Raw genomic sequence first — 16,994 nt, forward strand, 5'->3', positions numbered from 1 at the left:
TTCCATAATTTGTTTGTTGTCAGTAATTAATGGCGGTATAAGTATTTTTTTCTTTTTTTTCATAAAACTGGATGAATTTAATGGGTACCTACCCTTATACATACTGCATCTTTGATTATTTTGTTCCTAGTAGCAGAAGTACCTAAATGTAGAATTTTCAAAAATTATGCCATTGATCGGTACAAGAAAATTGGATTTTTCAACACCCTTTTAAAGGTTTATACCTAGATATCGTTGAAGAATACCAAAACATATACTAAAGCCTTCTTTCAGCTCCTGTTGTAAAATTTTCAAATTGAAAATAATACAATTGCATTTTGAGAGGCATTTCAAACGTGGGAGTAGCCGATGGAATAAGTCGCATAATGAAAACTGTCGTCAAGAAATGCTGTGTAAAAAGAGATAGTAAGGTTGATTTTACAGCAACTTCATCTTGGCGATTATGAATCAACTGTGACTTTTTTCATGACTGATATCATGAAAGTGCGTTTTCCCACTCCTGCGTTGACGCACGAAAGCAGCTCTTTTATTGGCAACGCGACAAGTATTGTTGCGTGCGTTTGCGTTTACGAGGACTGAAAAGTTACTTTTCGGTCCTAGGACTGAAATTAACTTGAACTGCGCATGCGCGTACGGTGCTGAAAACGCGTTTTCATGATATCACGTAATGAAAAATATATTTGCGTGCACTTTGTGCAAAAAATATTTGGAAACAAAAAGAAGATTCGTAATTAGTTTTTTTTTCATTATACATACTACGAAAATGTAGCATTTTACTCCCGTTTACACACCGCGAAAATACACTTTTTCCTACTTTGATTGAAAAAATTCCTCTTTCCATGGGATGGAAAGAGGAATTTTATTCAATCACAGTAGGAAAAAATTTTCGCGGTGGGTAAACGGGAGTAAATATGCTCCATTTTTTCGTAGCATTTATAATGAAAAATATCTTACAAGATAGTAGTCAAAAGTGAATTCATTCACTTTCGTCTACTGTGTTGTAATATACTATTGCACGTAAGTTGGCATCATTGAGTAAAATGAAGTATAGAATTGAAGTGAGCGGCCTTTGTTTAATTGAAAATCGCTCTCCAGCGGTATAAGGAGGCCTTTTAAATAGGAAAAAAACCGTTGAATTTTACGCGTGTCGAAGAAGTTGCCTACTCACAAGGCATAAAAATTACACCAAACACGGCGTTTTTAAAGTAATTTGATTCATCTCTTTAGCGGACACAAAGCGCCATCTATCGGAGAAAAAATAAACTTCGTTCTGTTTTTTTTTTTGAAAATCGAGATTGTAAAAATGACGAAACGAGAGCTAGATATGCGCGTGGCGCTATCTCTCGGAATATTAAGGAACTATGATTGGAAACCTAGTCCAGGATGCTCGAATTTGACGTAGTTTCGTAATATTCCGATAGATAGCGCCACGCGCATATCTAGCTCTCATTTCTCCACTTTTTCAAATTCAATTTTTGGTTCCGTTTTATTTCGACAGATAGCGCTGTATGTCTGTGAAATAACAAAAATTAGTGTCTCCATACAGCACATTGCACATACCTTCCGATTGGCCGTGTTAATTGAGTTGCCTATAGATTATTTTTGCAGGAGCATTCTTTATGGGTGAAAAATTGCCGTGTTTTTAATTCGACCAATTATATAAGTTGCCTATCGAGTATTTCGAAGGCGTTTTCGACATCATAAACATAAATCTTGTATTTTGTTACTTACCATTCAGTTTTAAGATGATTTTTTTTATGTTAGCAGCCATATTCGAATTTCGGCATTTGGAAGCGAATCGCCTAATACTTTTTTCTGCAGATGCTTAACATTATAGCTGAAAAATCGTCATATTACTTGGACATTTTGAATAAATGTGCTTCGAGAGGGGGGGGGGATGAATTTGAAAATTAGTGCAATGTCATCGTGCGAGGTGTCGAAATATACATACAAATATGTTTTTGAACTCCTCGAACCCAAATGTGACATTATTTTGACGCTCAAGTCGATAGGGGCTTTGAGGAATGGTGGGTGCTAAATTTCAAAATGAGTTTACTTGTCATGTGAAGTATCAATTCAAAATATATGCTTGCGAACCTGCTGATCACGATTTCGGTAATATTTCAGCCCCAAACTCAAGAGGGGCTTAAGAGGGAGAGGTCCAAAATTTAAAAATGGGCCTAAATATCGTGTTGCGCATCAAAATAATATATGTTTTTGAGGATCCTGAACACGAATTTGATATTATTTGGGCGGAAATCCCACAAGGAGCTTTTGAGGGGAAGGTGTACAACTCATGAACAAGTCCAAATTGTACTATGTGTATGTAGAGTATCATAAAATGTATGTTTTCGAAGATCCTAAGTACGAATTTGATAATATTTTGACCTCAGCCACAAAATGGGTTTCTGAAGAGAGAAGGGGGATCCAAAACTCAAAAATGGTCCTAAATATCAGGTTGTGCATCAAAATATATGCTATTGGGGATCCTAAGTACGAATTTGATTCTATTTTGGAGGAAACCCCGATAGGGGCTTTTGAGGAGGAGGTTCAAAATTCCAAAATTGCCACGAATATCACGAGACATATCGAAATAGATGTTTTTGACGCTCCTGAATACGAATTTGATATCATTTTAGCGTGAGCCCCAAAATGGATTTTTGAAGGAGAGGTCCAAAACTCAAAAATTGACCCAAATTTCAAGTGGCATATCAAAATATACATTTCCTAGGCTACAGAGTACGAATTTCATATCAAAATGCTTCCTTATCGAAATATCAGATTGCTTGATTTAGAACTGATCTGAAAAGGTGAAGACAACCGAATAGATCAAATTATTCGGATTCATACTTATCACTTTCTCAGCTTTTCAAGCTGACCAGTAAAACTAATTTTAAATCCCGATTTTCGAGTATTTGTTTTTGTTATCAACTTACGATCTCATCAGGATGTTCACTAGACTCACGACTGTTTACATTTTCAACGACTTCCTCAACGAACGACTGAACTTTTGATCGATGATTTTTCGGTTTTTGAAACATCAGCATCAAATCAATCAGCAGCCAATACGACTACTAACATAGAATATCATCTCATCACGAGTTGAAAGATGATGTTCTTTTACGTTTGAAATCATAATCCGCGAAACGCGAACATCATTCTCTCTGAACTTACCATTTTCAATACAAAATGTAAATCTACCTAGCTATCCTATACATGCACGCGTCGGTCTACAACTAATTATAAAATCCGAAGATAAATAGCAATAAAAATACGAGTACAACGATTCGAACGCGATGAAAATTACTCACAAAATATCCGATCACAGCGACGAACTATAACTTACATATGTACATAATTTCTTCGAAATAATTTATTACGCCGGCACGACGTTCGATATGTTGTCCGCACTAATTTAGACAAATGACAAATATACAATAATTTGAACAATTTCATCACGTATATTTGTTATTTTATCAGGAAATCACAACAAAATTGACACTCGATTCTTGAGGCACCAAAGTGGATCTTATTGCGGTTGTAACAAGTGAAATATACTAATTTAAATTACTTAATACTCAACAAAACAAAAAGTATTCTCCAGATGCGTACCGCCATTTCAGGGAACCTAGAAAGCTAACGAACGGTAACTTGAACAAGTTCATCGAACGTCGAAGAGTATTATAAATCTTTTTTCATATCCAAGTATACGTCTGGTAGGTCTTCATCTATGTGAGGAATGATACTATCCGCGAGGTTCTTGTAACTCTGCCAAAACAACGGCGAATTAATAATAAAATTAATATACCTATAGATACTTGACCTACACAATCATCAAATCAAGAGGGTCGATGAGAAGAGGGGAGGGGAGCGGAAAAGTCGCATTGTAAAAAAAAATCGTGATCAGGAAACTTACTCTGCGCGCGATATCGTGCAATAATTCCGAAGTTCCTCGTCCGGTATTCTCCACCATTTTACTCAAAAATCCTTCTCTGTTTTGTAACAGTAAGTGAGGATGGTCGAATTCCTTGAAAAGAAAAAAAAATGGTCGTAATTTTAGCGCTTTACTACCACACGCTATCTTGAAAAAATTAAATAATACAAATATTATTTAGTAAATACGCTTACAACGCAAGTTCCGGCATCCATTACCAGTACTTTATCCGAGTCCATAACAGTGTTCAGTCTATGAGCAATGGTCAAAACAGTGCAATTTTTGAATTTCTCTCTAATCGTCATCTGAATTAAGGCGTCCGTTCTGCGAAGAAATAAGGTAGTTAGTTTCAATTCAATCGAGACGAGATATCGAAAAAGTAACATTAGAAATGACATGGAAAAAAATCATCTTACTGCGGATCTACATTGGCCGTAGCTTCGTCTAAAACCAATATCTTATTGTTCCTCACGATAGCTCGGGCTAGACAGACCAATTGTCGTTGTCCAACGCTGAAATTTGAGCCACCTTCGGACATTTTGGCGTTCAATCCGCCAGTGAGATCATTAATAGCTTCTTTCAATTCAACCTAGCAGAAATGCGAGTCATTATATGCGAGCAGTCGATCTCGATTATCGTTTACGCGTATAATTTACTCACTTTTTCTAGGGCGTTCCATAACACGTGATCGGGATATTCGTCGAAAGGATCCAAATTTTTACGCATCGTGCCGGAAAACAGCACCGGTTCTTGAGGTATGATTGAAATTTTCGAACGCACTTCGTGTAATCCTACCGTATTTATATCGATACCATCTACTCTGATTTGTCCCTGATTTTCGGCCAACCTGAATAGAGCGGCGATCAGCGATGATTTACCAGCTCCGGTACGACCGACGATTCCCACCTGTCGATAAATTAGTAATTGACGTTTTAAATTCCAAATCGAGATACTACGTAGGCCTACTAGTGATGCAAATGGTACGAATCCGCCTCCGGTACCTTTTCTTCGGGTTTGATGGTAAAATTGAGATTTCTGAGTACAAAGTGTCCGTTCGGCTCGTACTTCAAATACATTTTTTCGAAGACGACTTCTCCTTTGCCGGGCCAAGAAGCTGGCGGTTTCTTATCTGAATGCAGAGAGATTTCAGAAACGTACGTAGAATTTCAAATTTTATCGAGCTACGATAAATAATAATATTTCAACGAGCGGACACGCAGCTTTTTATACGTACCGGGAGGTGATTCCAAATTTGCTTCGGGAGTGACGTTTCCGTATTCTAATACTCGCTCGACCGAAGTCATCTGATTCTCTAATTCGGCTGACTGTCGCATTCCCCATTGGAACATGCCCGTTAATCCGATAGCTTGAGTGATGGCTAGACCCACGTTACCGCCGCTAGTACCTGCATAGAAAACGATATCAGAAAATGGTCGAACGATAACGTAGCGTAAAAAATGCAACACCCGTTACTCACTGGTGAGGATGAGTAGAAAACTGAATGTAACTAATGCTATGTATAAAACGCAAAACATATCTAGCCAAAATCCGAAAGCTCGACTCGTCGCTAAAAATAAGTACCACGCTGACGAATGTAAATCCTGAAAGAAAAAGCGAAACGTGGAAGAATAATTCGATCGTACAAATCCAACAATACGGCGTTGGTTTAGGTTGCAATTGCGGTCGACTTTCAGCTGAATTTCACTCACTTGATGATTGTCGAATTCTTTTTCTAAAATAGTTTGCGCTCCGAAAGCTCGTATCGTCGTCAATCCTTGAAGAGACGCGTTCAAATGCGAAAATACTGGACTACGAGCTGTAAAATACAGTAGCAGTAGTAAGTACGAGTATGTAAATAAGATGATAACTCGTGCGCGAGCATTCGCGAAAGATTTGAAAAATAAACTCACTGATTCCCTCTAAACGCTTCACACTACGAGAAGTCGCCAAATAAAACTGTCGTAATTTATAAAATATAAATGCGATGATGAAGGTCGGAATCAACAGGTACGGATTCACGAACGCAACAACCACGATAATACCCAATAAAGTGAATCCGATCTGAAAATACAAAATAGGTACTCGTTTCAATTTCAATTGAAAATCGAACTCGAACGGATCGAAAACAAGTAAAAAGAAAAAACAGAGGAGACGCATCAAATTTTTACCTGAACACAGTCTATCAATGCCGAAGGTAGCATTTCGTCAATGGAGCCCATATCTTTGGAAAATCTATTCAATATTCTGCCTACAAGTAAGCATTAAAGGAAATATTAGATATTCGAACAATCGGCACGACTTACGAGACGACGATGTACTGTGCGAAAAAAATACGTACCCGACGGATTCGTATTAAAGAAATACATAGACGCCCTGGTGATGCCGTTGAACATGGCGTTGTGCAAATTCATCGAAATATTCATACACATTTTAACGAAAGTAAACGATCTGATCAAGGTGACTATAATCATGCTGAATGTAATCGCAGCGAAGATATAAATGCACCATTCTCGCGACACATCGAATAACGGTGTTTTGTCGCAGGTCGTCATGTTCTTCGCTCTTTCCGGATCTTTGCACGGATAATGACCATCTTCTAAATTCACCCTGAAATATCGACAAATAAACGCGAGTTGTAAATACACGCAATATTACGTACTCGTATTACCGAGAACGTACCTACTACCTAGTCGTACTCGTACTTTGGAAAAATTTAGAATACGAGTAGGTAGGCTAGGTGTCTGGTGTAGGTACATAATTAGCATTAGCAATTTACCAATATGTTATCCAAGCGTCGCTTCCTGAAGCTAAAACTTGCGCGAAAAAGCACAAAAAGAACATGGAAAATACGAAACACCAATGTCCGCCGGCTGCGAAATAGGCGCGATACACGTACATGCCTACGGAACCTTGAGTGACGGTTTCCTCTACGGGTTTTGGTTCGCGATCACTGGCCAGTCCATCTTCCATGGACGACGCTACGCTCTACAAACACGAAAACAACAAATTCAATTTCCACATTTCTATTTCGCGAAAATTTTTTACGAGATGGCGCTTGTTCGACTCGACCTACCTGAACTGAGATTTGTCGAGTATGCAACGGTTTAACGATTTCTTCGGGTGTTTCTTCGGCGGTACTTTTGCCATCTTCGGATTCTTTGGGCGTCGATAAGAGTTTGGTGAAATCTAATCCGGTTTCTTGCAGTTGTTGGAAGGAACCTTCTGCCGTAACTGATCCCTGTAGTAAAACGTCGAGTTAAGCTAATTAGTAGGTAATTATAAACTAAAATTAGGTAATAAAATTCTTCAATATCTAAGTATATGAAATGGTAACGTTCGAATTCAATCGCGCTATACGTAGACACATAATGTACGAGTATCATTAAAATCAGTCGCCGGTACTTCGAAACATCGAACAGCGTAGATTTGTTCGATTAATGTAGATCGTGTCTCTCTTCGTGTCCTCGTAAAACCGCCATTATAAATAAGAATAGGCACACGAGTAGGATTAGAAATTAATTACTTGTTCGAGCAGAACGATATGATCGACATTTCCCAGGTACTGTAACTGATGAGTAACTAAAATACGCGTCTTATCGCTCAGATAATCTGTAAACCAGAAGTTGATCGAATACGACGATTAAAAAATGATAAAGAAATCGTCGACGCGACGTTTCTAAACCAACGCCAACGCCAACAGCAACAGCAACAGCATTTACGAAGAAGGTAGGTAGGGTACCACGTACTTGCGATGCATTCTTCAAATAAATGTTTACCAACGCGAGTATCTACTGCAGATAATGGATCGTCGAATAAGTATATATCGGCTTTCTTGTACACAGCTCTGAAAAAATGAGCACGGAATAAACGAAATGAAATGAAACGTTTCCGTCAACCGCATCGATTAAGTTACCTACCTGGCAAGATTAACTCTAGCTCTTTGTCCTCCGCTAAGTGAGACTCCTCGTTCGCCGACTATGGTTTTATCGCCGTAAGGAAATTGCTCGAAATCTGTTTTCAAAGAGCAGACTTGAACGACCTGAAAAATATCGATAAAAAATAGAATACCTACTACGTAAATTCGTTCGTCCGGGAGACCATGTTGGTAATTTCGACATTCGAAATACGGTACGTTATTTTACCTGCCGATAACGTTCCTTATCCATAGGTAAACCGAAAAGAATATTCTGTCTGACAGATCCGGCAAACAGCCAAGGTTCTTGCGAAGCGTACGAAATGGTACCGGAAATTTTGATATCGCCGCTTTTCAACGGAAGTTCTCTCAATATAGCTTGAAGAATCGAAGACTACGAAACGACAAAACAGAAAAAATACGCGTGAATCGAGGCATTTACGAGTAGAAAAACTTTTTACCGTTTCCGTCGTGTATAATAACATTTTTACTCACTTTTCCGGCACCAACAGGACCGATAACCGCGAGTAAACTTCGTTTGGCCACTTTGATGTTCAGGTCGTTGAGACTATTTTCGGCCGAATTTTCACTCCACTTGGCGGTGGCATTTTTCAAGTGAACGGCCAACTTTTCTTCCGTAGTTTTCGAGTGAATATCGTTGGTCATCGGTTTCATTTCGACTTCTTTATCATCGCCAACTTTCGTCGCTGTTGCGGATTTCGCTTCGCCGTTTTCTTTAGATGATTTCATTCCGTTTCGTGTGAACGAGTGTTTGGAGTAAATTTCATTTTCTTCGTACATCAAGAAAGTCTAAAAAAAAAAAAAGCGCATTTAGTCTTCGTGTACATTAGAATGATTTGTATTTCGCAAAAAAATAAAAATAAATGAAAAAAACAACGACAACAATTTCTGCCTCAATTCCACAACGATTACACATAGAGAGGGAAAGGGCTAAGAAGCAACACCTCTATATTTTTCAACTTCGAATTTATTTTCAAAGTCAATACAAGTTCCACCCTTATAGCTCAAATGCAAAGCTATGAAAGCTCAAGTACAGTAAGCAGTATAATTCGGCCTTTCGCTAGGATTTTTGATTTTAATGCTGTAATAGAGGCCAAAGGGTAATGACCCTGAATTCGAGAAAAAATATAAACCCAGCAAAGACTTCGAAATTCACTCGGAACCGTTCGAGTAACTAGATAAAATGCAAAAGGATCTGAATTCTAAAAAAAAAATCATAAATCGGCTATTTTACGTTTTAAAAATGTCTAAAATTACGAAAAATTGCTAAAAGTGACGAAAAGCTGATCAAATCATACTAAAATGAAATTCCAACTTTGCAAAAATCGATCACAGTTTCAAGATAACAATAGAACTAACATTGAAATAATTCAAATGCACGAAACAAATAGTGGCAAAATCGAGGCAAATTTTGCGAAAATTGCTCGTGAATTTATTATAATATGTACCTCGAGGTAAACATTACAATCTACATAAAAATCTGCAAAAATTACTTACCAAAAAAAAATTGATAAAATTTCAGTAAAATTGAGCAAAAGTTGATCAAAATTGAAAATAAAATCTCCGAAACTAATTAAAAATGTCATATAAATAATCGAAAACGAATAGAAAATCCGTAAAATATCGAGCAATTTGGACAAAAAATGATAAAACAACAAACTGTACGCGTTATATGTACCTAATGATCCCAATTCCACGATTTTCCATAGAGTTTTTTTTTCGACTTTTGTTAATTTTCAACTACGAGTATTTTCATGGAATTCTAACAAACCTTTAAATAATTTTTGCTTAATTTTATAAGTAAAAAAAGTAATTAAGTGATTTTCAGCTAATTTTTTAGGTTTTCGTAATTTTGAACGATTTTGTTCGTACTTTTTGACGATTGTTTGTAAATTTAAAAATTTTTGTTATTTTTCCTCAAATTTTGCAACTTTATATCAATTTTTAATCATTTTCAAACCGTGTTCGTCACATTTCAACTAATGAACACTATGAAAATTTGTTTGTTTTATTACGGCTTCTCCTCTTCTGATTTTCAAAAAAAAGGAGCCACAAAGTTGAAAGTTTTTTTCTATTTTAAATTTTCAAAAGGTAGGCTACCTTCATAAAAGGAATCTTAATTGAAGCTATCGCGATAAAAGAATAATTTGGGTGAAAAGTTCCACTTCCATTTCTAATTTTCTACCTCATCAGTTTAAAACGAATGAATACTTTTTACAGAGGCATTACTTTACCTGTAATCGTTTGATCGATATCAAAGCTTCGGCTATTTGTCCAATACCTTGCGGAAAGAATACCGTCATCGTCTGTCGTAGAATGTTGAAATAGGAAGTAATTACAAATACCTGGCAGAACAAAAAAAAACAAGTCAATCAGATATCCAGAAAGCTAACGATTACCCATTTGAAATCATTCGAAGCATCGAGATCAACGTGGAAGATGATTCTTTGCTGTTCTGGAGAAGCCAGAAAAGGCTGAATTTCGTCGAAAGCTTCGGAACGACTGAACCGAGCAGCACATTCGATAGCTTTTTGGATTGAAATTATAATTACCTAACGAAACTATGTACTTCAAGTTTTTCAACTAGTCTTTATAAAAATGTATAAAATAAGGTTTTCGAAAAAAAATTGATCAAATTCGTGATTCGTGATTTCTGAACTGACTATTCTCATCGTCCGATACGCGAGTAGGTGCGTAATTCGAAATCATAATCGAGGAATGTTAGGAATGGGTAAAGCGAGGTCTCACCTTTTGTGCTGTGATCGTGTTACCGACGACTACGTATGAAAAAATGCTGAAAAATAGAGCTATTCTCGTGTGAAAAATGATAAACGATAGCAGTACTCCTCGAATATGTGACGTTCCCTTGATTTCGTTCACTTCTTTCCTGCAAATCGAAACGAAACGAAACGAAACAATAAATTAATTTTACACGTTTGTCGTTTAGTAGACAGGACGCGGCCTGTAATTAAAACTTGAAAGCGAGCGAGTACCGAGTACTCCAACTCGAAGACATCGACAACGAGACGACTTACTTTCTAGCTTTGGCGACCAAGGCGGCGAATGGCTTTTCCCACGTATACATTTTGATTACTTGTATACCGGAAATGATTTCATTCATTAGACGAACCCTTTCGTCGGTTCTAATTGCAGTTTTTAATCTAAGAGCCGACGTCTTTTTGCCTAAATAACCTGTAAGAAGGAGTAAAAGAGCAAATTAGGTAATGATTGGCGTAAGTTGCCAGAGTTGGGCACAGGCACAGGCGACAGATTTACTATGTAGGTACTTAGGTAGGTAGAGGTACTAGGTAAGTAGGTACATGCATTTTACGCGTTCGCGTAGCGTATATACGTACCTTGCAGCGGTATAAAAAGTAAGAGCGCCGCGACTCCGATGCAAGAAGCCCAATCGATTTCTTGCCATAAAAAATAGGTAACAATGATTGTTTCTAATGGACCTAACCATAAGTAATGTAAAAATATCACAGCTATATCGAATCTATTTACGTCGTTCGACAACAAATTAACTACCTGGCCCACGGTCGTTTCACCTAAAGCCGTTTTACTTAATTTTAAAGCCTGAAAATATCCAACAAAACAACGTATTATTTAAAGAATTGAAATTTCAATCGATTAAACATATGTAGGTAATTAACCATAGGTAAGTAAGTAAGTAAGTAAGTAAGTAATTAAGTACTAAGTACACCTATATATTCCAACTAAAACATACGAATATAGCTCATGTACCTCTATCTAAGCAGGCCACTACAAGTACGATAAAAGTTGAGTAAAGGTAGCTCTTAGGAAGCTCATATAAATTTAGTTACGAGTAAGAAAGTAAACGATTAAACTAATGTATTTTTCGTAGCTGATACAGTGATACAATAACTGATGGCGACAGGCACAGGCAGACTAGGTGTAGGTACTAGGTAGCTCCAACATTAACGTAGTATTGTGCAAATTGCACAGTGCACAGGCACCGGCAGTAAACGTAGCTATAGGTAATGGAGACAGAAACTAGAGATGCATCGTATCCATCGTACCCTTCACTATCAGTTTCGAATTTTTACAAAGAAACCGGATGCTTCCTTCTTCAAAACAGTAAAACGTGCTTCATAAAATATAGTTCAACTTGGATAAAACTCTTAAAACTGAACCTACGCGTATTTCGTTGATAACCTCCATAATGATTCTCAAAAAGCTCAAAAAAACGCTCGCAACAGAGCGTAAAATACAAATATGTACAGTATTTCGAATTTTTCGCTCAGCGGCACCGTTATGGCCACTTTTACGATTCCCATACCTACCTGAACCTACTTATGTTTATCTTTCCGTTCATCACTCGCCGTTTATCGCTTATCGCTCACCACTCACCTATATTGGCATTGGCCTTCGCCTATATTTGTGAAAATTTCAAAGTAGAACACCTTACCTAAATGTAGGTACTCGTAGATATACGCAGCTGATTATATAATTCCAAAATTCATTTTTCTACACTCTTCGCTTCGGCCTTCTCGCGGAAGAGAGGCAATTTTTCAAAGGTATTCGTCAATCCATTCCAAATGATTTTCAGACAATCTTATCAGCCGAAACGTTACGTTACGGAAAACATTTTTTTTTATAGTTGAAACCAATTTTTTAATGTGCCAGTTTACTTTCAAGAAAGTTTATCAACTCGAGTAGGTAACTAGGTACTAGGTACACGACACACGAATGGTAGGTATCTATTTATTAAGAAAAACAGCAATTTTTCACACCAATCTCGAAACATTTTTACGATATTTTTTACGAGTTCCGTGAATTTTATCGTCAGCAATAGGTAGGTAGTAGGTACCTATGACTTTTATTTTACTTTCCTCGATGGAGTATTGGCGAATAGTATAAATGAGTAAAAGTAAGCGAACAAGCGAATATCATACGAGTACATACTTGGGGTCGAACGACGTACGCGTACATTTTTTGTTTCCAATTCCCATAATTAATCAATTTTGGATTTCAAAGAAAGACGAAAGCGAATTCGAAGCTATTGACGAACTACGTCTCATCGCTTCTAAACTCGATCAATTGAGAGGAATGCGTTTATTTGGTCGCCGACGAGCGACGACCAGCCATTCAATTAAAAACATAATCAAAACGGTTAAAATTTTTCAATTGAACGATATGGAGATGGACATATTGACCGCAATTGTTACTTGTAAAAGCGTAATTGAAAACAAAGAAAGAAAATAAGTAGGTAAGCCTTGCCTAAAACACATGGAAAATAATTCTGAAAAAAGTGCGTCGTGTTATACGCAGCATTGAGCATCCTGTTCTCCGGTACACAGTTATACGTAGTACGTACACCTACACCTACACCTAGTATACCATACACCTGCGACATGTAAAGCTACTGTAATATCGAGTTAAGTTAGGTACAAGTTAAAAGTTAGACCTGAATTCTTAATTATTAAATATGTACAAATAGAAATTAGCCGCGTAATGCGTTATGCGTAATGCGTAAATAATCTACAACATACAACGAAAAGAAAAACGGAGGCAACGCAAGCAAATCAAAAAATGCAAAATGAAAACATGCTGCAAACAAAAGTGCGTAACTCTACCTAATCTACAATAGAGAGCTTACAAGGGCGGATTATGTACCTAGGTACATAATAACGAAAATTTTATGTACTACGAGTACGCAGTACGTACACGTGTGGCACTCGCACGATGTGCAATTTAGTCAGCTAGCAAATAGCTATGATTTTAGTCATCATTACAGTCATTCTAGTCGACAGACCAACTCAAACTGGTAACGAGTACCCAGGTACTTATCGAGTTGGCTGCAAGCCTGCAATTTCTGCACAACGCACAACAAAAAATTCAGTTGGTTTTCCGTAGTCGAGTCGTAGGTAGGTAAAAGACAAAATATCAGAAAAGTCGTATTTTGCATTCTCCGAACTCGCGATATCGTCAGGTTAGTATTGAATTATTATATGTACTACGAGTATGTTTACTTCAGCTTACCAGTTGCACAACAGTATGCTAGGATCCCTCGAGAGGCATCTTTAGACAAATTTAGCACAAAAATGTCCAAGTTGCGCCTCTTAGCCCGAAATTGGGTTTTAATTTTCGAAATTTTTGAAAATAAAAGTCACACGACCGCTCAAAATCGAGGAATTCAAATACTCGTATCTCGACGAGATGGGTTTTAAATCAATTTTTACGAAGTTTGAGCCCAAAAACGGGACGTGATTTTCTGAATTTTTTAAAAAGTGCTACGCGATCTATCGAAATGGGTTAAAATTTTGAGAAAATAAAAAAATTCCGTCATTTCAGATTTGTACTTGATTTAGTTCGTTTTAGGAAATTTTTTCAACTTTTCGAGAAATTGAGTCGATTTTCGGGCTTAAAGTTGTTCAAAAAAACTCGAAAATGTTGAGATGGCCATTCTTCATTTTCTCGCATTTTACCCAACTCCATAAAATTCTTAAAAAGTGCTGAAAAAAACACTGTCGTCGAAATATTTGAATTTCTCGATAAATTTTAACCCATTCGGATAGTTACCTAGGTCACAAAGTTACATTGGAAAAATTTTACTGCGGTTGATTTTTACTTGAAATTAGAGAAGGAGTAGCAAAATTTGACTGCGCTCTATTGCGTCAGCCGTTTTTCATCAACTTCGGTTCAATGGACGTGAGGCCCCGACGCGACTTGATGACATCTGTGTAGCTATTTTCGAGCCTTATCTATCTAAAACTTACTCTCAAGAGGCACTAGCGCCGCACTGTACAACTTGCTAGGTTAAGCTAAACATAGTACCTACATACTGTATAATACATATGCATTCGAAGTGAGAAGTATGCCCATTACTAACATGTGACAAAAATTTTCGAGTGCCAGTTATAATTTTCAAAGTCTGGGTTTTTTAGAATCCATTATACGTATCTACAAAAAGCCAACTGAATTTTTCGTGTCACAAAAACTTCAATAAAATTCGATCGTTGCTAGTTGAACAGTAAACTACGAGTATCTGCGCGTGTCAAAGCAACGACCAGATACTCGATCAGTCGCGGAAATTGCTTTCAAATTTTGCTCGGCCAAGAAATTCAGGAGGAGTCGAAGTTTTTACCATGAATTTCGCAAGTTTGCGGGTTATTGAATCCCCCCCCCCACTCCAATCGAGGGAATCGTTTGGAGTTTTCGAAAATTTTGAGACGCGTTAAACCCCTCCGCTCCCATTCCTCCTACAATGGGTCCTTGTCACTATACATTCTGCTGACATTCATCTTACCCGAATTTTTCAGTTTCAAAAATTTGAAAAACCACATTTTCCAGCGGCAGCCAAAATGAGCCGATTAGACGATCGAAAACGAAAAATTTATTCACGTGCACGGTAACGTACGAGTACGAGTATTTATCTACTACATATATATAGTATTTTTACACACGCAAAATAAAATTTAAAAGCTTGGAAAAACGAAAATTATACTACGAGCTATATCTACAGCCAGAGCCAGGTACGAGTAAAAGTTAGGATTAGGATATAAGAGTGAAAATGATGCATTCTGTTACGCGAACGGGGTGAGTAAGAGTAAAACATGCGACGTTGGTAGCGGTGTCGAGGGCGTTGGGTTAATTTAAAAAAAGGCCAACGATAAAGGATAAACTTACGATAGAAGCCAAAAAATAGCCTATTTATTAGCGCGCTGATTACTGTAGGTATTAAATGTATCGAGAGGTTTTTTTTTTCAATTTCGTATGCCTATGTTGATGTCGTGAAAAAAAAGCATCAAAATTTATCCTAGAGCATTTGATAAAATTCAAAACCACAAAGCAACAGACCTTCTACAGATTTAAATACGAGTATGTCCGTCTCTTCCGAAAATATTACCACGAAATGACCCATACATTTACTATCTATAAAACGAATTTTCAAACATGGTAGATTATGAAAAAATATCCCCGTATTTAATGTTTGCTATGAAAGTGAAACTTTTGAACGACTTTTTGAAAAATTAGTACCTTTAAGCAAAAAGCGGAATATTTTTTTTGAAAGAGCACCGAGCAGTGAGCAGGACCGTTAGACGAGCTCGTTGAAATTCAGCCCAACTGAGGAAGAACTTTTCACCTCGCACCCGCAGCGAGTCACCGGAAAAATACATACTCGTACGTATTTCAGAACACTACCCATCAATTGGCAGGCATTTCTTTCCGCTGCAGCAGCTGGACTTTATAACTGTCCGCCGTTCGCAAAAAAAAAAAACGAAATATTAAAAGTGTGACAGGTATTATTGATATTACGACTTACGAGTAAGCACCTAATCGTCAGGTCTAGAAATACGAATATGACCGATGAACCAAAAGAGCGATTTTACGTACGATAGAATAGTAGAGTCGATTCCGTTCGACGCGACGCATGCACGAGTAGGTAAATTTACCATGGCTAACATACTTAATTTTAGCTACCTAACTAAATACGATAGCTCATAGTCATAGGTAGTTGGGTATGGCATCAAAAAACGATCCATAATCTTGGCAGAATACAAACAATAGACTGATATACGAGTATGAACATACGAGTAAAAGACTTGAAGAGGAATGATAAAGAACGACATCGAGAACTGCGAAATTTACTCGTACGAATCGATTACGTAGTACGTAGTACGTATTTTTATAAACACCTAGGTAGTCATTATAGAATTATTATTATACGAATGGTTGAAACCAACACTTTAGAAACCGAAAAGTAAATTACTCGACCAATCAAACGTACAAAACATATAATAATTATGTAGGTACTTAGGTTGGTACTAGTATTATACTCGTACATTTGAACTGCGTGACATTTTTTGTGCGTCGCATAGCCCCGTTATAAGAGTAAAATTCAACAAATTGGACACTTGGACAGGTAGATCACCCCCCCCCCCACCATACATAAAGACTATTTTCAAGTTTCAACGTGGACAAAAACTTTGTAGATGTATGTATCTAAAATGTACCTACGCAACATTATAATAACGAGTAAATACAGAAAGTAAGTATTATCTATCTGCAATTCTGCATCTACCCTACCCTACACCGGCTATGCTACGAGCATAATGTACCTAATCATAATACATACATACACTAAGTACGGGTATTTTA

At 37.2% G+C, this 16,994-nt stretch overlaps 1 protein-coding gene across 3 annotated transcripts in view; it reads right to left on the reverse strand.

Moving 5' to 3' along the window:
* Positions 1-3,441: 3,441 nt before the first annotated feature.
* Positions 3,442-16,994, reverse strand: part of LOC135833850 (probable multidrug resistance-associated protein lethal(2)03659) — a 60,285-nt gene continuing 46,732 nt past the window's right edge. For all 3 annotated transcript variants that reach the window (XM_065347651.1, XM_065347652.1, XM_065347653.1), the window contains exons 6-28: positions 11,225-11,447; positions 10,904-11,060; positions 10,617-10,755; positions 10,103-10,213; positions 8,343-8,657; positions 8,077-8,241; positions 7,852-7,973; positions 7,681-7,778; positions 7,458-7,543; positions 7,008-7,172; positions 6,711-6,919; positions 6,273-6,541; positions 6,103-6,182; positions 5,845-5,995; positions 5,644-5,750; positions 5,412-5,535; positions 5,169-5,339; positions 4,936-5,063; positions 4,595-4,840; positions 4,351-4,523; positions 4,129-4,258; positions 3,917-4,027; positions 3,442-3,768 (exon numbers count right to left, since the gene is read on the reverse strand). In XM_065347651.1, coding sequence (XP_065203723.1) covers positions 3,682-3,768; positions 3,917-4,027; positions 4,129-4,258; positions 4,351-4,523; positions 4,595-4,840; positions 4,936-5,063; positions 5,169-5,339; positions 5,412-5,535; positions 5,644-5,750; positions 5,845-5,995; positions 6,103-6,182; positions 6,273-6,541; positions 6,711-6,919; positions 7,008-7,172; positions 7,458-7,543; positions 7,681-7,778; positions 7,852-7,973; positions 8,077-8,241; positions 8,343-8,657; positions 10,103-10,213; positions 10,617-10,755; positions 10,904-11,060; positions 11,225-11,447 — 3,567 coding nt within the window. In that variant the 3' untranslated portion in view covers positions 3,442-3,681. The remainder of the gene's footprint in view (positions 3,769-3,916; positions 4,028-4,128; positions 4,259-4,350; positions 4,524-4,594; positions 4,841-4,935; positions 5,064-5,168; positions 5,340-5,411; positions 5,536-5,643; positions 5,751-5,844; positions 5,996-6,102; positions 6,183-6,272; positions 6,542-6,710; positions 6,920-7,007; positions 7,173-7,457; positions 7,544-7,680; positions 7,779-7,851; positions 7,974-8,076; positions 8,242-8,342; positions 8,658-10,102; positions 10,214-10,616; positions 10,756-10,903; positions 11,061-11,224; positions 11,448-16,994) is intronic.

The sequence above is a fragment of the Planococcus citri genome, chromosome 2, assembly GCF_950023065.1.
Source record: "Planococcus citri chromosome 2, ihPlaCitr1.1, whole genome shotgun sequence".
NCBI classification, from domain to species: Eukaryota; Metazoa; Arthropoda; class Insecta; order Hemiptera; family Pseudococcidae; genus Planococcus; species Planococcus citri.